The 26,646-nt window shown below is 44.1% G+C and overlaps 1 protein-coding gene and 1 pseudogene across 1 annotated transcript in view; one reads left to right on the top strand and one right to left on the bottom strand.

Moving 5' to 3' along the window:
- Window positions 1-7,115: 7,115 nt before the first annotated feature.
- Window positions 7,116-26,646, top strand: part of LOC140635351 (solute carrier family 22 member 2) — a 31,835-nt gene continuing 12,304 nt past the window's right edge. Inside the window, exons 1-9 of the mRNA XM_072829891.1 lie at window positions 7,116-7,931; window positions 9,361-9,464; window positions 14,591-14,745; window positions 17,072-17,240; window positions 20,554-20,668; window positions 22,158-22,264; window positions 23,596-23,810; window positions 24,674-24,782; window positions 25,578-25,690. Of these exons, the coding sequence (XP_072685992.1) occupies window positions 7,521-7,931; window positions 9,361-9,464; window positions 14,591-14,745; window positions 17,072-17,240; window positions 20,554-20,668; window positions 22,158-22,264; window positions 23,596-23,810; window positions 24,674-24,782; window positions 25,578-25,690 (1,498 nt within the window). The 5' untranslated portion in view covers window positions 7,116-7,520. The remainder of the gene's footprint in view (window positions 7,932-9,360; window positions 9,465-14,590; window positions 14,746-17,071; window positions 17,241-20,553; window positions 20,669-22,157; window positions 22,265-23,595; window positions 23,811-24,673; window positions 24,783-25,577; window positions 25,691-26,646) is intronic.
- Window positions 18,264-19,979, bottom strand: LOC140617001 (etoposide-induced protein 2.4 homolog pseudogene; annotated as a pseudogene).

Here is a 26,646-nt window from a genome sequence, read left to right as displayed (position 1 = left end):
TCAGTCAACACTTTCTGATAAGATATGCTGCCTCCCCCAAACATTATTGTGCCTTTTTAATCACAACTTCATTCTATGGGATTAGATACTTTGACAAGTATGGACTATACATATCAAGATGGTCCACACTCCACACTACACTGGAAATTCTTCTCTTAAAATGAAATTCAAATTTATCATCAGGACTGGTTTGGGCAAAATGAAGAAGGAGAGCTTTCTGAGCTCTGCGGTCTGGGTGGGGACCTGCATGGTACATTGGAGGGCATGGCTCAGGAAGTCTTCTGATGTATTTGTCATCTATGTTGGTCTAGAGCCACTGGGCACCCCTAGCCTCTCTTTAGCCAGAGAGATGACTAAGTGTAGGAGTGGGGCAGGCCAAGGAGGGAAGAGTTTGGGCTCCATGACTAGAAACAGAGACATTATAGCTGTGAGGGTAGGGAAGATTTCTGAAAAGCAAGTCAGAAAAGACTGCCCTCCTGTACATGAAGTAGACCAAGAATAACCGCCATATGGATTCCGTATCTCCCCTTTTGGTAGCTGTATGAATTTGCTAGGGTTGATGTAACAAAGTACCACCAATTGGGTGGCTTAAACCAACAGAAACCTAAAGATGAGAAAGTCTGAAATCAAGGTGCCAGCACGCCCGTGCTTTCTCTGAAAGCTGTAAGTGAAAATTCTTCCTCCCCTCTTCTAGCTCCTGAAAATCCTTGGCTGGCCGTGGTAGCATCCAGTCTCTGCCTCTGTCTCCACATGGATTTCTCCCTGTGTCTCTTCTTCTTCTGAGGACATCAGTCATATTGGATCAAGGGCCCACAGTAGTCCAGGATGAACTCACCTTAACTAATTATATTGTTCTCTCTAACCAGATTTCCTTGACCTCAGGCACCAGAGTCAAAGCTTATGGCTTTGTTGTAAATTAAAAGATCTACTTCAGAAGAATTTTTTTTATCAGCTTGGGATTAATTGACATTAACATTACATATGCCCTGTGACCCTCACATGCACCTCTGTGTCCAAATTCCCACATCATAAGCAAATGACAGGTTCCAAACACTGTTATCCTCAGTGCTCTGGATAAATGGTTTTAAGCAACAATAACTTGGTCAAGGAGGAAACTTGTCACTGATCCAAAGTTTAAAAAAATAAAAGCTGAGAATTATGGAAATGAAAATCTTAAAGACTCTTCTCATTCTCCAGTAGTACTCCATGTAACTTGTAAAAGGTGTTTCTTTTATCACAACTGGATTCACTATCTTTTTGAAGAAAGCGGTCCAACCAAATTCACTCTTTCCAGGATTTTAGAAAGGCTAAACACCCATGAAATTTTTAATTGTATTTGGATATTAGGCAGGTGTTTGCTTTGGCAAACAAAACTGTGTGAGAATACTGAGCTGCTACATCAAAGAGCTCTGAATACTGAAGGCCCAAACATGAAGTTGCATGTTCAACCTGACTTGGAAGCCTAAGGCCAAACCAATACTCTGTATTTAATTTTCCATAAGAAATAAAACAATCTTTAAAGACATGTGTTGTCCAAGAGGAAGGAAACTGAGTACTTAACTATCTGGGTGTTTCAAAAAATGATTTTCCCTGTGACTCTTCAAATTAGCTTGTGAAGTCTGCTGGGTATCCCTGGAGATTCAGTGTCACAGTGTCAAACATGTGTCTTGTATTATAAAGTACAGGGTCCAGGCCTTTGTGATGCTGACAGCCACTAGTCTGGGTGTAGAGACTGAGCATGCAAGGGGAACGAGAAGGTGCCAGCAGAGGAAGGGAACCCTCCTGGCAAAGGCTTCCTAATCTCATGCTCATTGATTCTGACTTTGTACTTAAAAGAAATAAGCACAGGGCCATCATTTTGTAGGGAAGAGAACCAATAAAGGTAAACAAAATAAAAGATATCATTGATGAAGGAAGCCCAAAGAGAGTTCCCACCAGCCCTCCTGTAGCCAGCCTCAGCAGGAAGGTAACTACAGTGGGCTTATTGAGGAGTGACCTCCTTTGCTGGTGTCAGCCCCATCCTCGCTTGGAAAATAACCGCCCAGCTGTGTAGCACACTAGGTTACTCCCACCTGAGTAGTGTGCAGGGTCCTGGATGCAGCACCTTAAGGGAAGAAAGAAGCTATAGTGCACTCCAGGGCTGTCCCTGGTGGTGGGGAGAATTGAACGCCTGCTCTGTGGGAATGGAGTGATCTACTCCAGAAGAGAGAAGAGGCCAAGGTCAAAGAAAGTCATCTTCATCTTTTTTTTTAAAGATCTAATTTATTTATTTGAAAGAGAAAAGGGGAGAGAATTTATTTGAAAGGAGGAGAGGAGCAGAAGCAGAGTCCCCACTGAGCAGTGAGTTGGACATGGGGCTCAACCCTAGGACCCTGAGATCATGACCTGAGCCGAAGGCAGATGCTTAACCAACTGAGACACTCAGGTACCCCAGATAGTCATCTTCGAATCTCTGAAGTTCTGTATAGGAAAGTTTTAACTTAACCTTCCTGACCCCCGACGGGAGAATAATGTCTAAACGTGGAGAAGATTCCGGAAGACAAATTCTGATACAATACGAGGAAGATCTTTCTGGCAATCTATAATTCCCAATGATGGACCGGGCTCACTTGACATAGGAAGCATTTGTGTGTAACTACTTGGAACAGATGTCTGTGAGGAATTGAGGCGCAGTGCTATTCTGATGTCCTCTAAGGTCCTTTTCTACCTGGATGTTCTGAGTCAGGGTAGATCTTTTGCCCCTATGCTTAGCCACAGGGCCTCATGCTTAACCAGCTGGCAGTGATGCGGATGGGCAGCAGGGAATTGCAAAAGACACAAGCAAGTGCAGGCCGAGGTGGAGCACAAGGAGGAGAGAGACGAGAGAAGGGAAGGAGTGAGGAACGACTCATGAGTGACTAGACTAGTGTGAGCCACTATGCTGGGTAGTCCTGTGTGTTCCTGTTCGTTAGCTCTCTGACTAGGGTCCAGCCACTAGTTTATAAGTGAGGAGGCTGCTCAGATGACACAGATGCTCTGGGGCAAGGCTGGACCACAGTCCAGGCTATGTGGACTGGCCCCTCCTGGCCCCACCTGGCCTTCTGCCATCATCCTTGTGAGCCACAGAGAGCATACGACATGTGTCACTATGAGACAATCTGCCTTTAGTCATCTTTGTCTCGGGTAGACTTCAACTTACCCAAGGGGCAGTGCTGACCCAAGGCCACATCTTGCTTTATCACTGGATCAGACATCTAGTGTTAAAGCCATCCTGCATGGCATGGGACCAAAGACCCCTCTCTCCCTTGCTGATAGGTCACCTACTTCTGTCCTATTGTCCTCCGAGAAACTGATGCCCAGTTTGTTGCTGGGTAGGAATCTAACTGCCCACTTGAACCAGTTCCTGTCCTCCAGTGGGGAGAGCTGAGAAAGTTAGTCTAGACACAACCAGCCTTCCTCCGTGCCTCCAGAAGATAGCAGCCTGGGGACAATATTTATTTACATTGCAAAGGAACTTGATAAAAGATTGAGAAATACTTCCGATATTAATTACAATAATCATCAGATTATGTGGATTAAATGCTCATTCCCCAGAGGATCAGATTAGCCCCTTATCATACTTGTATGTAAGCACCACCCCTCCCCCCACAAACAGAAGTGATAGGTGTGTAAGAGACCAGATTCAAATTTAAATTCTGAGTTAGCTCTATCCTACATCCCCCACCCCCCTCTGTGGTTTCTCTCTTCTAGTTATTCAACTGCCTTTGGCTTTGCTGTGGAGTCCAGTCTGTCACCTGCCAAGGATGGATGTTATGGCAGCCATGCTGTGGGCTTTGTCCTGGTGCTAGCAGTCCAAGGAAAATTGTTGACAATGGGCAAACCAATTGCCGTTAGGGATCTGAGTTCTTACCTTCTCCTTATCTGATCGTTCACTGTAAGTAATTCATAGTGAATTTCAATATCGTATCTCCTTGGCCCTGTGGAGGTTAACATACGTCCTGATCAGAATGAGGGAAGGCTTGTTCTGATCTTCCTAAGGTGGCACACAGAAGGCTTCACTTTTGGTAACTGGTAGAGATGACTGGGTGCACAGACCACTATGCCCCCTGCTCCATAAAAGCTGGGGATTAAGGTCTGGATGGGGCAGAGAATGGCTGGGTACCACCTGGATTGTCTGTCTGCCCAATGCTCCCTGTCAGGAAGTTACCCTGAATAAAACTCTGTGAATGGTTAAAAAAAAAGAAGAAGAAAGAAAGAAAGAAAGAAAGAAAGAAAGAAAGAAAGAAAGAAAGAAACTGGTGCCCCTTGCTCACAGCATGAAGATCTGGTGTCTTGAAATGAATCATGTCAATAAGTCAAATCTAGGGTGCAGGTGTTTGTAAAATGTCCTAGTAAGAGGCAATCAGGACCACATCCTGGGATTGGAGTCAAGTTTCATGAACTTGGTCACCTTTTAAGAGCTTATTTTATAAGCATCTCTGGTGAATGATGGGAGAGAGAGGAAATGAGCACCACAGCCTCAGAGTCTGACTCATCCTTACCTGGCTGTCTGACACTGAGGAAGTTCCTATACTGCTCTGATCCTTAGTGTCCTGGTCTGTGAAAAGGGAATATTCATATCCACCACACGAGGATGTTCTTCAGATTAAAGGAGAGCAGTCAGGGGAACATGGCACCTCAAAGACAGCCTGGAGCAGAACACATGCTCCGGAGATGGAGCTCCCCTCGTCCCCCTCCTCCATGCCATGCTCTCGGCCACAGGCAGTGACACTCTGTAAGTCCACCTCTGCTTTCAGTGCCTGGGGTCAGAGAAGAGGCTAGAGGTGGAGGTTGTGATGCTAAGACCAAAGCTACAGCCGCCCACGCTTGACTCCTAGGAGAAACAACAGACCACCTCAATCTCTTCACATCAGTCACAGCAATGGTACAGATCTCTATCACATGATGGGTGTCACCTCTAAGAGGAAGGAGTTCTGGTTCTGGTCATCCTGGAGGGGAGAACTAGGTCCAGTAGGTCGAGGTTGTACAGGGACAGACACCAGTGTTATATAATATAGAACTCCCCATTTATTAGAAATATTGGACAGTGAAGCTGCAAGCCTCCAACGTTGAGTGGCTGTGTGTTGAGGATCTTATTGAGGGAACCATACATTTGACAGAGGCTGGTCTAGGCAACAGCTGGCCCCTGCCAATTCTTCCCAGCTAGTGAATAATGCCCACGGTGCTCAGCACCCTTGTTAGGATGACTAACTCCCACTGCAGGATTGCAGACAGCAACTTTTAAGGCAATGCTGTGTTGCATGGCGTTCTGACATCGTTTTAAGACTATTTGAAGAGACAAACATGATTTGAAGTTGACAAGAGACTGGCCAAAACACTTAAAGGGGGGATGAGATGTCCACAGGGGTTATAAAAGAGCTTGAACATATTCCTGGGAATCTAGAGAGAGCAGGCTTTAGTTGAGGATCTTGATGCCCATGCCCATTGGTATTTCTGGCTTGCCAGCTTCTCCAGCACCCAGTTTGTTTTATGTGAAGCAGAAAGAAAACCCAGGGAGGAAACCCTCCACCATGCCTTTGGGTGCAGAGGTCCCTAGCAGTTTGCCTTCTTTCCACTGCTCAGTCTCTTACACTTGTTTCATAAGTGGTATCCAGAGATTTTCATTGTTCTCAGGGGGAAGAATAAAGTACACATACTCTATTTTTCCTGGAAGCAAAAGTTAAAAGTATATTTTTCTTGTTTGACATTGCCTTATCTTTTTGCTGGTTGGAACTATTCATTTATCTTCCTTTTATTTTATCGATGATTTTTTGTTTTTATTTGAAAACTATATCTATATCTGGGGAGCTCCTCGTGCATAGACTGGAATGCATCTCAGATGCATGGCCACACTGGGCCGCAGCCTCATCTCTCATAAATGCTCCTCGGCACCCATGATGGCCACAGAATGAGCCACGGCTTCCCAGGAGTTGGTGTTCACAGAAGATAAGATCCCTGTTCACTGCAGCCTACTCCTGGCCAAGAAATTTTATCCGTTTCTTGTTGGGTTTTTTTGTTTCCTATTGAATAGTCAGTGGGTATAATTGGAGATGAGCTTTGTCATTATACCTTTTGTGCCAGAAATACTACCCCTGAACTCTTGGTTTTACAGAGTCTGAACCCACTCACTTAGCCAGGGGCAAACTAGGGCTAGCAGTGGTGGAGATCCTCCCAGCCTGATGCCACCAAGCAGAGCACACCTGTGAGCCAACAAAGGTGCAGCAGAGGTTGATGGGGGCCCAACAGGCACCTGCTTCTTGCTTTTTCAAGAAAATGAGAGGCTCAAAGCTGCAGCAGGAAGAGTATCCTCGGGCTATCATACCCACCAATTGTTCAACAGAAGACAAGGAAGAAAGAAACCTAGATTTAATTTTTGGTATTTTACTTATATACTCATGAGAGACACACAGAGAGAGGCAGAGACATAGGCAGAGAGAGAAGCAGGCTCCCCGCTGGGAGCCTGATGTGACTCTATCCCAGGACCCCAGGATCATGACCTGAGCCAAAGGCAGATGCTCAACTGCTGAGCCACCCAGGTGCTCCAGATTTCTGGAATTTTAGAATGCAGATATATCAACAGGCCACCGTCTCCATGTGGCAGCTTCCCGCTGTAGCAAGTATCCTTTCGCACACCAGGAAAGACAGACTGTTTGTCTTGTGTTTGGATGCATCCAACCCCATTATAAAGAGGCATCCCTGACCATGGGCAAAAATTCTAGGTCCAAAGAAGAACAAAGATGCTCCAGCCTGCATTTGCACTTGACCTGCACGTGTGGTGAACATTTTATTCTTTCCTCCCAAATGGATCAAGGGAAAGACACTTCAGGGTTGAAAAGCAAGAATGCCACATCAGCATTCTTTAAAAAGCAGAATTATAAAATCCGGGAACAAACCAAAACAAGCAGCCACAGCATGGATCCCCAGTGCACTCGCTGTTTGTAGAATGAGGCCAGCTGTAGAAATTTGCAAACGGCTTTGAACCCAGACAAGACCTCTGACCCAAGACCATGATTCACATTACACTAGGTCAGCAAAGCCAAATGTGTGTGCATTCTCTGTAGCACCTTAGAGGAAAGTCTGGCTGCGTGGGTGAGATAGGAATATATTAATTTCCTGGACAACTTAGTTTACTAGGGAAAGATTAACAGGTCTGTGATAGGTGAAAGCTCTCTGATTTCTCCCCGACTGATACAGAGGAGGGATTGTTTGTGGTGCTGGAATGAGGTAGCACAAACCTGCGGAGTGTGACCTTACAAGGAACACAGCATCTCGCCCTGTTGCTCGCTGGGGGCGTTTGGGGAGAGCAGCGGGACCCACATCCACCCGAGGGCGCACGGCTGGAAATCAGCCTGAGCCAGGAAAGGTCTGGATCAAAGGCTGGTCACTTTCTGAAATAAACTCCCTTCCACCGTTAGACTCTTGCTCAAGAGCTGTGCTGAGCTGGCCAGGGCCTCGCACCAGCGCAGGGAAAAGCATCGGGACCTCTCCTGCCTCCGGAGATAATGCCAACTGTGGATGACATTCTGGAGCACATAGGGGAATTTAACTTTTTCCAGAAGCAGACGTTTTTCCTCTTAGCGCTCATGTCTGTAGCGTTCACCCCCGTCTACGTGGGCATCGTCTTCCTGGCCTTCACCCCGGATCACCGCTGCCTGAGCCCCGGGGCGGCCGAGCTGGGCCGGCGATGCGGCTGGAGCGCGGCGGAGGAGCTCAACTACACGGTGCCGGGCCCGGGGCCCGCGGGCGACGCCTTCCCCCGCCAGTGCCGCAGCTACGCGGTGGACTGGAACCAGAGCGCCCTGGGCTGCGTGGACCCGCTGGCCGGCCTGGCCGCCAACAGGAGCCACCTGCCGCTCGGGCCCTGTCTGCACGGCTGGGCCTACGACACGCCCGGCTCCTCCATCGTGACCGAGGTGAGTGAGCGCAGGACCTAGAGCAGGAAAAAGCCAGCAGAGTAGCTCCTAAGGAAGAAGCCAGGTAAGGCTGCGCTCTTAACACTGTCTGGACGTGCTCCTTGGACTCAAGGTATCTTATAAAATCCTAGTTTCCAACCAAGACATGCAACCTCGTATTTGGAGTAGGAGCGAAGTAGTTAAGACTTCATCAAATTCTGACAATAAGGATTCCAGTTCATGCAAGTTTCAGGGGTAAGAAACAAACCAAGCGTAGCAGAATTTCCAGAAAAGGGGAAATATTCAAGCTTGCTCTTTTCTTTTTTTTTCTTTTTTTTTCTGGAAGCCCTCCATTCTGCCAGCATAACAGATAGATACCTGAAAGCTCATGGAACTTACCTGAATGGTGCCTTCCTGTGATGGGATACATTTTTTTCTCTTGATGGCTATTTTTTCTCTCTATGATTTGCTCAAAATGATTGCATATAATTACCTGGGGTTGGAGCTTTGACTAAGGCACTATTATTCCTTTATTAAAAACTCCAGTTGATGTTAGCATCTAATTATGAAGCCTCATTTTAATAAATATAGAGAAAACAGCAAAAAAAAAGTGGAGACCTGCTTTTATTGGAGACAAAGAGAAATAGGAGAATGGAATTATTCTAAAAATACAGAGAAAGCTAGCTGCCTGGCTTAATTTAAATGGACCGCTTAGATAACGTGAGGATGTTCTATACGAACAGATATTTAGGTAGAGGAGCTTTTCTCAAATGGTCTAGTAGTTATTTGAAGTCACAGATTACAGGTCACAACGCCATACAATTTTAAGAGGCTTTACAGCGTGGCTTGATCTCACCCTTTCATACAGAGAAGAGGACACTGGGGCCCGGAACAGAGAAAGATTTTGCCCAAGGCCACAGAGGGAGAGAGTTAGCAGTTCGTTCTAGAAATTGGATCTCCCTACTTCCAGGCCAGCACCTGTTTTTCCTTCAACATTGCCTCTTGTTCCAAATGTGAGCAAATGTAAGAGCCTGTAGAGATGCTCCTGATTCCTCTACTAGTAAAGAGACAGCAAAGGGAAGCCGACCAGCCCAGCTTCCTCAGGGCAGCATTTGTATCCTATTTACACACCCATTTGCTTCTGTGTATCAAAGTTAGAGAGGGAGAGTGGGGTGTAAATGGAGTACTTACCTGCTTTCAACTGATTTAGCCAACAACAGAATTTGGCCTAATGACACACTTCCAGAGGGAATGCCAAGTAGATCGTGGGACAAATTTTTCAGTTGTATAAAGAAAATTCACATAAGCCAGAGAACAGTTCGTTTATTGCCCTGTCGTTCAGCCACATTGGTTCAACGAGAGGAGTATTCAATGAGTTCCCGGGCTGAGCTGTGTCTAAGAGGATTTTGTTTTCTTTCCCGACCCCGGGAAACTTCTCGCCCCTCTGCAGTTTAATCTAGTGTGTGCCAATTCCTGGATGCTGGACCTGTTTCAGTCGGCTGTGAACGTAGGATTTTTTATCGGTTCTGTGGGTATCGGCTACCTAGCAGACAGGTAGGTGCCGCACTAATGTGATGGGATTTGAGTATTCCTGAAGGTCTGGAAAGCACTTGGATTCTCCTGCCCCTGCTTGAGTAGCATCCTTTCCCCAAACACCCAGACCACAATTTCCTGGCCTCATGTCATTGTCTTGACAATTTGAGATTTCTTCTGTGGCTTAGATCAGCATGAGCAATGTGAATATATTCTAATTCCTTGGAGAATAGAGGGATATTTCTACATTAAGCAGCAGTTTTTTCCTTGTGGGCTATCCGGAAGCCGGGGGTCAGAAAGAAGAGTAATAGATGACTTGATGTGTGATTCCTGATTCATGGGCTTCATCACCATCTCCCCATTCCTGAGCCTGCAGGGCCCCTGGGGTCTTCCTTCCTCTTCCTGCCCCTCCTATACCCAGAGCCAGTGTAGACGCTCCTTGCGGCTGTCCTTGCCTGGCCCACAGCATTGCAGGCATCCTGGACTGGGGACCAGATGTAATTATAGGTGAGGAGCCCAGGATATGATCTGGTAAAAGGGAAACTGGGTCCATCTACACTGACAGAGGTAAATATCCACAATGTTAGTGTCCCTGGAGTGAGATGAGGAAAGATCTCTATGTGTAGAACATACAGCAAATGGTCCTCTCATATAGTCTGTGTCTTCAGGGAGCCAGCTTTCAAGGAGTTGTATGAATCCAGCTGTGCCTGTATGTCTTATCTATCAATCACTTTGTAATCCCAAATTTGGTGTTCTGGAAGTTCCTTATAACATACATCTTTACTAGGTTGATGGCTAATTAGATATTTTTAGGAGTCTCCAAAGGGAAAGGAACAGAAAAATGTGCTTTATAGTTGGGACTTTAGCACTCATAATACTGACCATTTATTGGGTGTTTTCCGGGTACCACGCACCATGTTCAACTGTTTAGATAGTATCATCCTTTTTAATAGCCAGCCACCCATGAGCTCGTGATATATAACTGTAGAATAAATATATCTAATACAATTTATTTAATAAATTTATAATTTATTACAAAATATAAGTATATATTTAATTCTAAAATAAATAGCAAACATACTTTATACTTGCTGCCCTCCCCAACTATTTCTGTGATGCAAAGAAACCGAAACCTGTGATATTATATTAAATGTAAATCCAATATTTTCTTTGATTATGCTGCTGTATTGTCAGGCTGGAGGAAAAGTTGCAAATGAGTTAAAGATTAATTATGATAGGTTAGTCTGTCCCATCCCAGGGTCATCTGCTGTAGCAGCAGGAGGGAGAGGGGCAGGGCAGTTGAGGCCACTGGGTCACAAGGCAGCTCTGTCCATCATGCCACTTCTATAACTGTCTGCTCAGTCTTTCTTCAAAGGTACTTCCTGGGACTTCATGTGGGAGGCTTATGAGGTAAAAAGGAAAGTGACTGACTTTTATTTTTACTGCCCCACAAGCGAGGTCTGTGGTTTGAGATGACTCGGTTAAGTCCAGAGAGCTGCTGGCAAGGGGCAGTCCAAAGTCTGCTTTGCTCCCTTGTGTGGCTGACTGGCCCATGTCTACTCCCTGCCTCCCTGTATGGTGTAGATCCTAACATTCAGCTGCCAGGATGGAAGTGAGCAAATAGGTGATTGAGCCTCACAGCTAGTTAAATAAATGAGTTAATTATTCTCATCCCACTCAAGGAGTAGGAGACCGGTTATAATTCCCCACCTGACAGTGCATTCCTGACTTTATAAGCCTCACTCAATTATCTACCTTCTTGGATGATCTCATTATTTTGTTCCTATTGTTGAAATCTTCTATGCAAAGTTGATTACTCATTATTCTTCCCCCAAAAAAAGATACCCAAACCTCCACTTCTTTTTCATAAATTGTCTGAAGATTTGGTAGTTGTTCCTCTTCTTTTCTGTTCTACTCATGTGTGCATGGGAGAGTGGGAAGTAAGGCAACAACCAGTGGGTGAAAAAGAGAAGGCAAGTTATCGCTGCATACTTAATGCCTATTTCTGGATAATATTCAGATTTTATGCAAGGGTACAAAAATCTCATGAAAATGCATTTTATGCTACAGATTAAACCAATATTAAATAAAATAGATTGTCTTCTATGATGCTTTTGAAAAATATGAACCAACAGTTGATTAAGTTATCTTTTAGAAGAAAACCGGAAGGATATTATGAAAAGGTTGTAAATAGGGATACTGAGGTTTACACCATGTCAACTTTCTGAAGGTCAGTTTGCAAATGGACAGGAGGAAGGAAGGATGAGCATGTGTTAGAGAATTTGAAAATAAACCTTTTATAATATGTCTAATTTATGTCATCATTCAAACCTCCTAAAAAATGTTTTTTAGTGTCACCTGACACAAAAAAGTAATGTTTCACCAATTCTAGATTTTTTTTACTCCACTGATCAGAAATTGTAAGTCCTCTATTTATTGGCAAGCCTGTAAAAGTCCAATGACTGGTTTTCTGCGGAATAAAGCCCTAATGTTAGCATTTGCTCATTTCCATGGTATATTTGCTCCCACCATGGTCATTTCAAGCTACCAAAGTGAGGTCACTGAACACAGAATTGGCTACAAATATGCACCATTTTACAGTATTTCCACTGTACAAATACGACAGAGGTAAATTATCTCATGAGCATAGATAATGGTCAGTCATGGTAAAATAATTGGGAAGCAATGTTTTTGCATATTTATCACACATGTTTTTAATATATTTTCCTTAAATGTATGATTTAATTTTTAACAATGGCCGTGTTCAACAATTAGCTCACAAATTTTCTGAAAGCCTAATAATTAGCTGCAAAAGCCAGTACCCACTGTCTGTATTTCCTGATAGAACTAGGTCAGGGCAGAATCAAAGTCCCAGTGAGTCATCGTCAAACTTACTCAACTATGTAAAATCTTCCAAAATAAGCTCCCCACTACCCACAATGTCCCAGGTATCCTTGTGTGCTATATGTCATTTATGATCATAACAGCCTTTTAAAAATTATTTTCTTATCCCCCATTTGCAGAAGAGGAAATTCAGTGAAATGAAAGCAGTGCTTCCCAATGTTAATGTGCATACAAACCACCCAGATCTTGTTAAAACTGATTCTAATCCAGCAGGTCTAGAGAGAAAAGTCTCAAACCATTGCATTCAAACCACTCCCAGGTGATGCTGATGAGCCCTGGCCCACATTGAGTAGCAAGGAGCTAAAGGATTTATGAAACCAGCAGTGCTGGAGTCCACCCCCCTCTCTTGTTTTATCTCTTTATTTTTCATTTTACCACTTACATGGTTCTGTTGCAGGGAGAAAAAGTCTCAAACCACTATCCCAGGTCTTCAAAACTTCTTCCAGCCACGCCATATTTTTGTAACAGCATTATGTCCTCATTTGAGACATGTCCCTCACTGAAGTGTTTTGCATCATAGATTTGATGTTCTGAAGCTTTCCATGCTCTGAGTTTCCAATGGTAAATATTCTCTCTTTTCAGCCACAGGATTTTATCCACCTGTGGGAGCATGATTGGTATGGTATGCCCAAGTCAACTCTGGAAGATAGAGAGCCATCCTCTGAGCAAATGTTTACGAATTCCATGAGGGTAAAGGATGGGGTTTGGTTGGAGAACAAGGGAAGAAAGGCTAAAACACTTTGTTGAGATGTGACTTTGGAAGACTTTGAATAATAGGCGACGGAGGCAGGGACACATGGGCGGCTCAGTCAATTGAGCATCCAACTCTTGGTTTCAGCTCAAGTCATGATCTCAGGGTTGTGAGATCAAGCCCTGCTCCTTCTGCTTCTCTCCCTACTTGTGCTCTCTCTCTCTCTTGCTCTATCTCAAAAAAAAAAAAAAAAAAGGCCAAGAAGGCAGATATTTACAGTGGGGAATCATTAACTGAGAATTAAGAAATGAATCATCTAAACAGGGTTTTAAGAAGTTTAGTAGTTTACATTAATTACTTATGAGACTGCTTGATCTCTAAATTTCAGATTTAAAACATTCACAGCCCAAATAACTGTTAATGACATTGTGGATTACTTTCACATGGTCAGTTGATATCAAAATGGTCACTAGAACATAGCTGCCTACAAGCAGAGCAGCTGGTAAAAAATGTTCAGCCACCATCGAATATGCAAAGCAAATGACATAAAATCCTTGTGATTCTTCAGTTTGAAGTAGGTAAGTAAAGATTAAACAAAACACTGCTTTCTATGAAGAATCTTTAAAATATCCTTTAATGGCCAATTAAGGGGTGTCTTAGAACAAAACGAGGTGGACATGATGACATAATGACACCATAAACAAGTTGCTCCAAGTCAACTTTCAGAGAGCCTGCTTACAAACAGAAGGCAGGAAATGGGGGAGGCCAAGTGTCTAACTCTTTATGTGTAATATCTCACTTTAATCCTCTTGTCAACTAGGTCAGATAGGTCTTCATCAGTTGAGGAAATTGAAAAAGGTTGAGTAACTGGCTGACATGTATAGTAAGTGATAAAGCCAAGATTCAACCCACATCTCTAAGTTTTCCTCTCCTCTGTGTCCTGGGACATTTCCCGGGTCCCTCAGCTGATGAAACCCAAGTCCCAACCCTCCAAAAAAACATTTAATGAAAAAACAAACAAACAAACAACCCAAGTTCCTTGGACAGAAGAAGGTGTGGTGGAAGTTATCTTGCTGGAAAGCTCCAAGACAAAGGCTCCCCATCCCGACCCCCACCAGAGACCATTTCCGTGGAGACATGCAAACACCACAAAGCCAGAAAGCAGTGTTGAAAATGGATTAGGAAGTATATTAAACACTGAATTTTCTTTTTCCTAAAGCAAAAACTTCTCTTGGGTGGCCAGTTGGTTGAGACTGTTAGCGCAAAGGCCCCAGCCCCTACGATGATGGAAGACCCAGACGGGCCCCTAGGGCATTCAGCATTGGGTGGCCTTGGAAGAATCACCCCTGCTTGAATACTCTCCACAGTGTGGGACTGAGAAGGTTCTCTAAGCCCTGGGGTGAATGGGGCTCATTGTGCACAGGATTTTCAGAGTGCCCTGGGGAAAATGCTGAAGTAAACCTCCACCTAAGATTTCTGTACTTCCATGCACTCTCTACAACCGTCATGAGTCTACTCTAATTCTTTTTTCTCTTTGTTTGTCTCCTTGCAGGTTTGGCCGTAAGCTCTGCCTCTTGGTCACAATCCTCATAAACACTGCATCTGGAGTTCTCATGGCTGTCTCCCCAAACTATACATGGGTGTTAATTTTCCGCTTGATCCAGGGGCTGGTCAGCAAGGCAGGCTGGTTAATAGGCTACATCCAGAGTAAGAATTGCTTGTGGCTGTGAGAACAAAGCCATGTTGCTGCCCAAACCCTCAAGAGACGGGAGGGGGCTGTGCCCAAGAATGGACCCAGCTTCAAGAGAATGTGGAGAGACTTTTTTGTTCTGTATCAAAAGGATTTCTAAAGCCTTTTCAGTCAACTCATTCTACATTGTTCCTATAAAGAAAACAATGAAGGCAGAAATGAGAGTAAACGTCATGCCATCCAGATTCTCATATAACTTTTTAGAAAAATGCTTTCTGTACCCTGGGGTGTTACATACAGAGAAAACCAGGCCTACCAGACCTATACATAAAGAAAAATTCAATGATGAGAGATACGTCAGATTTATAGGGGACTTTACTGCTTTGCATAAATGGATTCTAGGAAACCACTGTTATACTTACTTGATATACCCGGAAATGGAGAATATGAGCCCTGTGGGGAGCCTGAGTTCCCCAGCGCCTCCTCTGACCAGGAACATCATTCCATCCCACTCACTAGCAGCCAGTCTTATGCTGAAGCTCCATGGAGTATAGGAGAATATTTGAATCCTAACAGCATAACATCTTCAAAGCCATATTTTTAAAAATTAGCATCATAATTAGAGCTTGGGAATGAGCTCCATCTTTACTTTCTCTCAGCTACAGTCAAATAGCATCCATACAAAGGGAAGTGGATGCTTTGAAATTAAAACCATCACTATCATAAAACCGGTATTACCCCTCACAGCTAGAATATGTGTGTTTAAAACTGTAGCTGGTAAAGTTAATTTGGGGATCTCTGTGAGATACAGAAGAAGGATGCTGGATGCTATTACGTGCTGTCGTGGTAGGCATCTAATCTCCATGCGAGCAGCAAAGGAATATATCAAAGTACAGTTATTCAATCAGTAATTCGGTTTTTTAGAACACATAACATGCAGAAATATGTATAATTTAAATGTGTAAATTTAAATTTCAGCCTTCTACCCATTATTTCTTCTCCAGGCCCTCTGAACGACCTTTTTCTGCACCGCCATCCCCAGACCCTGCCTGTGACCCCAACCACTTCAAAATATTTCTATTTATTGAGCACTTACAGGCTTTTGTTTAACTCTGTTTTAAATACTTTTTGATAATTTGCAATAATATATAGAAACATTTTAGGATGCATTTCTATATGGTTTATAAATAGTTGATGTATTTAACATGATTACTAAACATTTAAAGCAAAAGATCTGTGGCTCATGAAATATCTGGAATTTAAATTCTAGTATGTTTGTGATGCAGAAATGACTAGTCCTTAAATCCATGTACTGCAGACTTCATGGAATGGGATAAAGCTGATATTTTTTTTTTACCACATGCAGTGGTATGTGATAACCTGGCTCTTGGACAATAAAAAGCCCTGGTTTGGGGGGTTGTCTGATTTCTAAGTTGTAAATATTCCCACCATGACTGGCTTTAAGATACCAATACATTTAATAACCAGCTTGCAAAATTCCTGGAGATTTAAAAATCAGTTCTTGCAAGTGAGTCCTAGCTGACCAATCAGTATGGAAACCCACTGCCAGGTTTCCAAGCCATTTACACACATTATCAGGACTGCCAAGAAAATACTTAATTCATATAAGACAACAAGCTATATTGAGATGTTCATTTACATAAAAATCACCTACAGTCTCAAGTCAGTGTTTGATCCATTTATTCAGGTCTTAAATTACCATTGCCTTACTATTCTTGATCAAAATTTTGCAAATAAAACAACTGGATTATTGGTTGTTGGGTTTTTGTTTTGTTTTGTTTTAGAAAAAAGGCAAAACAAAAAAAATAAAAACAACTTTGGATTGCTTCAAAAAAATTTTTTTGCACACATGTTAAATTCAGGTGTAATTGCCCTTGAAATGACCCTATAAATCAAACATTTTGTTCATACTGGCAGGCCTCTCACCCCACCCAATGTGGAATTACAAGATCTTATATTAATTAATATAACAGCAATAATCATGACAAAATAGTCCCCAAAGAACATGAAAGTTTTTCAGAAAGTTGTATAAAAAAACTCTAGAGTTTGTCCTCCTTTTTAAAAAATATATATTTATTTATTTGAGAGAGAGAGCATGAACTGGGGGAGAGGTAGACTCCTTGCTGAGCAGGGAGCCAAACTAGGGGCTCAATCCCAGGACTCTGGGATCATGATCTGAGCTAAAGGCAACTGCTTAGCCAACTGAGCCACTCAGGTGCCCTTTGCCTTCGTTTTTGAGGTTGGCATTGGTGCTTCCCCAGAGTCGGGCAGCCAACTCATTGTCATACTGACTTACATTGACCATTTGGATTCTTTCTGCAGTTACAGAATTTGTCGGGCGGAGCTATCGGAGAACTGTGGGCATCGTTTACCAAGTGGCCTTCACCGTTGGGCTCCTGCTGCTGGCTGGGGTGGCGTATGTGCTTCCTCACTGGAGGTGGCTGCAGTTCACTGTTACTCTGCCCAACATCTGCTTCTTGCTCTATTACTGGTAAGTCTATTTGGAACAAAACAGGAAATAACTTAAACTATTTCATTTTACTGAAAAGGCTGACTCCCCGAATGCACAGCATCTTTCCAAATTCCAAGGTGTCCTTCAGTCTCCTTCCACAGAAAGCCCAGGTCCATGTTTCTGGGATAAAACAAAACAAAAGAAGCAAACAAAAAAAAACATGAGCTTCAACCAAATTTACATTCTCAGTAAGTTTACCCAGGGGGTTACCAATTCTGCACTTAGAGCTTCAAAAAATTAATTTCTATTCTACTGGGCAGTTCTTGAACTATCTGGATATGCCACTGAGAGTCCTTCCAGATGTTTCCCTTGCAGGCTAGCCATTTATGGTTCCCGTCTTTCCTGACCTGGTTCCCAAGTCCTTCACCTTCTTGGCTCTTCAGCTCTTGCAACCCTGGCCGAACTGGCTCTGCTTCCTGAGGTGTGGGCGACTGAGCTGAACCCCCACCAAATGTGATCTAGAAAAATCTCCCTAGGGCATCACAGTGGAAAAGATGCACGTTGTGGGCCGTGGGTTGATTGCCACTGAGCACACCCCATTTTTGTTCCTAATGTCAAGTCTTAACTGAGGAATTGTGTCTGGTTCCTCTCTCCATTGCACTCCCACAGACTTCCTTCCCAAGTTACCTTTGAGCCCCACCTCTCCGAGTGATGCCCCGACCTGGAGCCTTCCCAACTCCTGGCCAGAACTACCACCAGGGCGGTCCTGCTACTCCTTCCGGCCAGTCCCTCTTCCTACCACCCACCCTGAACCAGCTGCTCCAAGAGTCCTCTCCAAACACAGATCCAAGTGGCTAGAGTCCTGCTCAAGGAGATATGGGTTCCTAAAAGGAACCCAACAATCATTTAAAGGCAAACAAGGAGCTTCTATTAAAGCATCCCAGTGTTCTGCTAAATTCAGCAGCCTCGCTTGTGAGCTCTGCGACACCTTACCTCAAACTCTTACCCCTTCCTTTGAGAAATCAGCTCTCAGAATAATAAACATAAAATACTCGCTCTACCCCCCATGATAGAACTGCATCTGACTGTGAGGTCTTTCCTCCTGTCCCATCTCTTCAGGCTTGTATTTTTGCAGTGGAGCAAGAGAGACCAAAATCTAACCTGAGTTACAAGAAACAAGACAGTGATGGCTATAAAGGGAGTGACCAGGAGCAGATGAGATACTCCTTTATCTCCCTCATCCAATATATGTGCTTCACAGAAAAACACAAGAACAACAACAACAACAAAAACAGGCCCACAAAATACAACAGCTAGAATTACAAAATCCGTTCATCCAAGGGTGGTGGAAGGCAGGACAGGGAATTGGGAGGATCGATGGCACAGGGACCAAAAACGTATTCCAATCAGTCCGGGCACGGGGGCTGGCAAGTGCTAGAAAAGAACTACAGAAAAACCTGTGGTCCATTCAGACTCACCGGTGTTAAAAATCCACACACTGGTGTCAGGAAGATTCTGCCTTAAGCACACCAGAGACAAAAATCCCAGCTCCTCAGAGACAAGGGAATATGCAAAGGGCCCTTGGCAGAGTGGGTCCTGCCTTCCCTGGCAGAGGAGGGGACAAGAAAAAGAGCTCCTACAGCCTCCTTCCAATCCACCCATCCCCTCTGGATGGCAGGCAATCAATGGCCTGCAGCAGCCTTCAGTTTGGCAGGAGATGGATGCGGTGAAGGGAATTTTTCTGCAGAGGTTGAGCTACTCAGGGCAGACTGCAGGTAGACTGTCTTGTGGAAAAGTCTGTTGCTTAAGAAAACCACCAAAGAGAAGAGGTGCAGCTGGAAAAGGGATGCTTTGCCAGGTGTCTTTGCTTCATTGGTGCTGATAATGAATAGAGGAAAGAGGATGGAGAAGAGGCAGCCACTGATAATATATGAAGACTGCATTGCTGTGAGGAAAGCCAAGGGCAAACCAAATCCAACGTAGTAAGGCCAATTCCTTTCTATGTTTGACAACCGCTGGTGCATTTCAATTCCTTTATTGAACCAACGATATTCAAAGCAGTACAGTGAGTAGAGAAGGGACATGTGCAGAAGACTAACCAGCTGACCAACAAGGTGGGTGGGAAAGAGACTCACAAACATCCCCTGGATGAGGAAAAGAGCCTGCAGCAAGAGGTTGAAGAGCATGTCAGCAATTATTTTGCTGACACTAGGGAATGGGTGAGGCTTCCTCCCTGATACCTCAAATGCCAGGTCAGCTATGTCTTGAAACCAAATGGCATTTACAACTTTGCTGAGCACAAACAGAGGGAGCACCCAAAGAGCACTGAAGATGGTTGTAAGGAAGAATTCCAGCCACGACCAAACGTCTCCATGCAGTGATGGATCACCAATAATCTGGGCTGTCACTGACTGCAGAACAGGAATAAACACTCGATAAAACAGGAGGAGACTTAACCAGAAGACACCACCATTCCAAGCGCAGCATTGGAAAATTCTACTAACGATACGTGGCTCGCTCTCTTGCTTCCTTTCTATACTCTGGGCTCTCCTCTGCGCCAGGCACTGCTTGCCCTTCTTCGACGCTGCTCCTCTCGCTTTTGTTGAATCCGAGCATCCAGTTTTGAGATGGTACAAATTCCCCAGATGGAGTCTTTGATTCCCCTGGCAAGGTCCTGGAGAAAGGTTTTGACACTGTCAGCCATCTCTTCACCACCCAAACTACCAACTACACACAGAGAGAAGCATCTCAAAATCTTTCATCATGAAGGACCCGGCCCCTCCGAGCCCGGCCGCCAGCTCCCGCCCGGGCGCTCCCAGGGCCGGGGCCGCTGCACCAGCTCTGGGCATGCCCGGGCCGCACGGGGCGCTTGCTTTTGTTATTTCTTATCTTTTTGATTCTGGCCATTCCAACAGATGTGAAGTGACATCTTATTGTGGCTTCGATTTGGATATCCCTGGTGATGAGTGATGCTGAGCATCTTTTCATGTACGAATTGGCCATGTGTATGTCTTTTGGGAAAATGTGTATTAGGATCCTCTGCCCATTTTTAAGTCAGATTTTTTTTTTTTGCTCTTGAGTTGTAGTTCTTTGTATATTTTTGATATTCACCCTTTTCCTGATACATGATTTGTGTATTTTCTCCCATCCAATAGGCTAATTTTTCATTTTGTTGATTTCCTTTGCTGTCCAGCCCCTACACAATTTTATTTCCTTTGTAGATCCAGCCGAACTTCATTGTGTAAGATCTCTTGCAGAAATTTGATTACGACCTCTGGGGATGGGGGTTCAGGAAGACCCCCCCCCCGATTCCATACTAAACAGCACTGACCACACTTGTGCTATACCCTAGGTGCATTCCTGAGTCTCCGAGGTGGCTGATCTCCCAGAGTAAAAATGCTAAAGCCATGAGGATCCTTAAGTACATTGCAAAGAAAAATGGAAAATCTCTGCCTGCCTCCCTTCAGGTGAGCAAGTGGCTAAACTATCAGATTGGGGAACAGTGACAGGAGGATCTGGGAAAGCCATGCATTCTCAATGGGGGGGGGGGGGGGCGATGGGAGTGTCACAGAAGGGGTCCACCATATGCAACAGGATATTTCTGTTGTACTAGGATTCATGGACCCTGGTAAAAAATTCAAAATCAATCAAAAACATGAAACTAAAAGGAACCCAACAGTCATTTAAAGGCAAACAAGGAGCTTCTATTGTGTGCAACCCAAGGCTGTGTGGGTCACTCATACCCAAATACCCGATGTCTTCCTTACCATATGGCCACTGAGACACTCAGGGAGGGGAGATTTCCCCAGAGGGAAGAGTCTTCAGACATAAATAATTTCTTAGAATTTTAAACATTCTGGATAAAAACTTGCCCCTAAATGTTTTGATCAGTCTCCTGCCTTCTGAAATAAGAGAAGTTACAGGGGTGTCCATTTTCTCTGCATGTCATGGTTTGCCTTTGGTAGACCTTATCACCTTTGGTGTAAGCCTTTTGCTCTGACAGGGGATGGAAAAGCAAAACTCAAACTGGTTAGAAAACTGTCAAAATAAGAGTGATCGTCTCTGTGCAAGGATCTAAGATAGGTTGCCAGTAAGCATTTATGATTGACATGATTTAGAGTGAGTATTGGGACTTTTCCCACCTCCTCTCTGGTTTCTGAGTGGTTGGGATAGATACTTTTTTCCACTGATGACCAGCATAGCACTGATTGAAGTTTTAGATCCTCTTGGAGATTGCTCAGGGACTAAAGCACATGTGAGTCACTGTCTTGCCAAAGTTCAGAGTTCATGTGAGAGCGGTTAAGTCTGCTGGAGGTTCTTCCCTTCACTCCTCAGGCTTTTACACACCCTCCCGCGCTGCTGTAGGAACAAAGGTTCTGCTTCCCAAACCCTGGAGACTGAATCTCAACTGCACCACCTGCTGTTTTCTCCTAGAGCAGGGCTTCTCAAATGTTAATACCTGTGCCCAGGTTGCTCCTGGGGACCTTGCAGGATTGCAGATTCCAGTTCAGGTGTCTGGAAGGGGGCCCCAGGTCTTTCATTCTAACAAGTTCCAGGTGATACCAAGCTGTTCCAAGTGCCAAGGTCCTAGAACAGAGCCTCCTGACTGCTGGGCGACATCTGGTCTGGCAGGGAGCACACCCACCACCCTGTGCCCTCAGCCATCAGAGCCCCTGGGCTGGGCCTCCTTCTACCCCACTGTGCTTGACCTTCAGTTGCTGGACATATGCACATGAGTTACTTACCTAAAACCCCTTATCCCAGCTTCCTCTTCTGTGGAAGAGGGTGAAAAAGATAGAAACCAACTTCCAGGATAGCCAAGATTTAATGAACTAGTAAGTATGAAAAGTTCACTATGAGCCCTCAGCAAGGGTCAGATACTGTTGTGATTCCCTGCAATACCCAGGGATGTCGTCTTTAACCACACAAAGCTGTTCCTCCTGTTTCCATTCCTAGAGCCTCAGACCTGATGAAGAAGTTGATGAGAAGTTGAATCCGTCATTTCTTGACTTGATCAGAACCCCTCAAATAAGAAAACACACTTTGATCTTGATGTACAACTGGTAAGGAATGTTTTTCACTCTAAAAACGTTTTTTAAGCCCCATCATCCACATTAGGGGAACGAATAAGAGAGCACTGTCACACAGCCTCAATCCAGTATAACTACTAACAGTGGACAGTAAGGGGATTCATTCAAAGCAGTTTTTCCTGATATCATTTTTTCAAGCAGGTGTTTAAAATCAGCTTACAGTCTCAAAGTATAGATAAGTATACTCTCAACCTTGGCATTGCCTTAGAATCTCCTGCGAGATTATAAAATGCCTACACCAGAACCCACACCCTGGCCCCAGAAAATATTGATTGAATTGATCCAGGGAAATGTCTAGGCACCAATACTTTAACATCCTCCAGGTGAGTCTGATATACAGCCCAAACTGAGAACTATTCCTTTTATACCTACGATGAGTATAGATCTCTTCTTATTGTACATGGTTTTTTCTCTGTCTTGTCTATTAGAGAAAGAAAGAAACTTACAAATGAGAATAAACCACAAAGAGTAATCCACTGGCTGCACAATCCCGTGGCTGACACATGATGGTTTCCACTGTCTGCAGGCTGCCCCTAGGGCTCTGAGCCCTTCATTCAGCACCAAGCCTTGCTTAGTGCAGCCCGCTTTCCTTTCGGTGTACCCCAGGACTTACTTACACTGGCCAAATGAAGATTTGGAATCACGGACAGAAACAAAGCTCCTCAGGAACTAAGTTAGCAAGCTTGACAATACTGCATAATACTGCATATAAAATGCAGCAGGGAAATTTGGCTTCGAATCCTTCTTCCCTTTTCTGAATAGTTTTGACTCTTGCCAAGTGTCCTCATATTTGCCATTACAGATGATGAACACTTCCGGTCAACAAAACAAAATGTCAAAATGCTGTCTGTATTATGTCAGGAGAGAAATCAGCAAGAGGAGAGGTTTTACCTGTTTGGTTATTTGGTACCCATTTGGTTCTCTCGTTCCCTAAAATTTGAATTAAGTAGTCAATCCCCTTGATCCCAATTCTATTAGAAGACCACAAAGAGAGAAATAATTAACATCCACTAATAACCTGATACAGTTTAGCCAAATAAATCACTCTAGAAAGATATTTTTTTCCTACCTTTCAATTCAGCCAGGGAATGCCATCCTGATTTCTTCTCCTTTCCTGGTTCTGGGGTCACAGTCAGCCACCACAGTGGATCAGATAATGTAAAAGCAGTAGAGTGGAGGGAATAGCAATAAATAGGTGACAAAGAAAGGTGACCCACAATCAATTCTTATTTTTCCAGAAGGCTCTCCTTGTTGATGACTTGCTTTTGGTGTTTGACTTGACCTGAGCTCTCCTCTTTGCTCAGGTTCACAAGCTCTGTTCTCTACCAAGGCCTCATCATGCACATGGGCCTTGCAGGGAGCAATATCTACTTGGATTTCTTCTACTCTGCCCTGGTGGAATTCCCAGCTGCCATCATCATCATCCTCACTATTGACCGTATAGGTCGTCGGTATCCATGGGCTACATCAAATATAGTGGCAGGGGCAGCCTGCCTTGCATCGGTTTTCATCCCTGAAGGTGAGTGTCAAGCCAAGCTGGGTTCTTGTCTTCCAAGGCCTTGAGAAGAGGGGATGTCACAGCTCTCTGATGTGATAAATTACCATGTAATTTATCATCGAAGTCAATTTGGAAAGAATCTGGGACCTTCCTGAGCAAACCCATGTCGCCACCCTGTCTTTAAGAACAATTGTACCCAACCGTTGCCTGGTGTAATATAATCATACCTGATTGTTCCCTAATATACTATAACAAGAAAGGTTAAGAGAACACCTGCTACAGGCCCTCAAGCTGGCCCAGAACAGAGAGAGCATGGGCTTTGCGGTAGAGCAGGCCCAGGGTGAAGGCTTCTTCCAGCATTTCCCAACTACTATTTAGGCAACTCCTTTGAGGTCCCTGCATCATCCTGCAGAAAAAATAAGAAAGCTTAGGCCAATGCAAACAATGCACAACTATTTAGTTCCTTTCCTTCCTTTCAAAGTGCTTTCTCAATTAATGGGAGCAAAAACCTGTACAAAAGAATCTTATTGGCAACATGGAACTTTGTTTGAACCCTTTAGTTATTAGCAATTATTTAAGATTTGCCCATATTTTGCTGTTTCTTTTGGGTAACCTGTATAAACTAGAGTTGGCCCAGCTCTGGAAACCTGTAAAATCCTGTTTTCCCTAGTGACTGAGATCTAAAGAGAGTGTTAGACTCGTGCCCAAGGTTAAAACTAACAGACATGGGAGATTTCGTTCAAAAGTCTTGAGTTTAGAGAAGAAGAATTTTGCATTCTCATCCCATTATGGAATGTGGACTTTCCCTTGCACACCTCTGGAGTATGGTTCGCAGACCAGGGATTGTATGTGGTGTGTGTAAGTGGTGCATTTTTGCCCCTCAGATCTACAGTGGCTAAGAGTTACGGTCTCGTGCTTGGGTAGAATGGGGATTACAATGGCCTTCGAAATGGTTTGCCTGGTCAATGCGGAACTGTACCCTACGTTCATCAGGTGAGCGCATTTTCCTCAACGCGAAGAGGGTGAATGGGACATTTACTTACTGGCTAGAACTACTACAAGTGCCAGCAGAGGGCACCTCCCTTTTCAAAACACAGGGCAAGAGAGTTATGACAAGGACATTTAAAGACAGTAGCCAGGCCACATCTCAGTTATAGGCTAGGGTGAAATACAGACACTGTGTGGTGAGACAGAGGTATTGATTGCAAGAGAGAGAGAGAGATTACCAAATGGCCATGGGAGAGAGTAATCAGAAACAGCACAAACAGGGGGCACCTGGGTGGCTCAGTTGGGTAGGTGTCTGCCTTCAGCTCAGGTCATGATCCCCGGGTCCTGGGATTGAGCCCCAGGCATAGTCAGGCTCCTTGCTCAGCAGAGAATCTGCTTCTCCCTCTCCCTCTGACCCTCCCCTCAACAGCTCGTTCTGTCTCCCTCTCTAACTCACTCTCTCTCAAATAAATAAAAAGTAAAAAAAAAAAAAAAAAAAAACCCTAAAAGAAAGGAAACAGTATGAACAGGACCATAGAACAATGTAGGGAAGCCAGATGACCAATGTAAAAACTGAAAATTAAATTAAAAATATCCAGAAAAGCTAATATAACACAAGTATAGCAGAATATGAGTGGAATTATGAATCATACACCATCTGTGTGTTGAAAAAAATGTGAACACTGTTTTTCAGTTCACAGACATTTTAGAGATTTGGGGAAGAATTTACTTGGGGGTTGGGTGGGAGATAACTACTGTCCGATGAGAAACTGGAAGTTAAGTCAGTTTCCTGCATTTCAGGAATCTTGGTGTCCTTGTCTGCTCCTCAATGTGTGACATCGGTGGCATCATCACACCCTTCCTGGTCTACCGGCTTACCAATATCTGGCATGAGCTCCCACTGGTGGTTTTTGGTAACAAATCCTCAGATGTGTCTTTGAATGAAAATCTATTTTTCTAGGGACCTCCATTGTTCCATCTCAAAATGGGCATCATGCATACTGGCCACTACCAAGCGCAGCTAGTAATTAGTACCTACTCTTAGTGTTAAATATTAGCATAGGTAATCCTATTAGTAGCTACTAAGACTCAAGTGTAGGAGCCACTAGGACTCCTGGCCTTAGCTGGACAATGTTCAAGGAGTGAACTAGAAAGACGTTTGCCTGAAAAACACCCCTAACTCTCTCCTCACCAATTTCCACCCCTCCTTGGGTCCCTTTGCCGAAGAGCTCATCCTTTCTGCTTCCTTTATGGCCAAATGTGGGAAAGTACAAAGTTTTTCACTTCATTACTTCAAAGAAAGTGGTTAAAATTTTGCAAAGAGCAATTTCAAAACCCAGGGGAAACAAAGACCACCATTAAGGAAATACATTAGCGTAATGGCACACCTATGTTGGTGTCAGGCACCCCTTCTTCAAATTCCTTGGGCAGTTAGATTTAAGGAGGGTTGAAACAGCCCTTCCCTCCAATACTGAAGGAATGTACCAATATAGAGCCCTCCTCCTCCCCCCACTGCCCAGCCTGTAGCATGGAAGGTGACAGGGACAAATCTGATTATCAGCAGTTAATACTCAGAGGCCGATGTTGAACATGTTGTCTACAGACTGTGAAAGGGGTCCAGAAATCCTGGACACTCCCATTTATTCATGTCCATTCCTTTCTCCACAACTGTGGACAGTAGGACAGACCACCTCTTGTGCACCACAGAGAGGTGTGAGGAGAAGTGCTCAGATTCACACACATAGCATTCACCTCTTCATGTTAGCCAGAAAGCCTCAAGGCACCCAGCTCAGTCTTCTTTTAGACCCATTGGAAGCCACTTTTAATTTGACAAAAATGTAACAGTTTTCCCCATGGGCCTACAACACTC

Source organism: Canis lupus, chromosome 1 (assembly GCF_048164855.1).
Source record: "Canis lupus baileyi chromosome 1, mCanLup2.hap1, whole genome shotgun sequence".
Taxonomy (NCBI): domain Eukaryota; kingdom Metazoa; phylum Chordata; class Mammalia; order Carnivora; family Canidae; genus Canis; species Canis lupus.
This window is presented reverse-complemented; position numbering and strand designations above follow the sequence as displayed.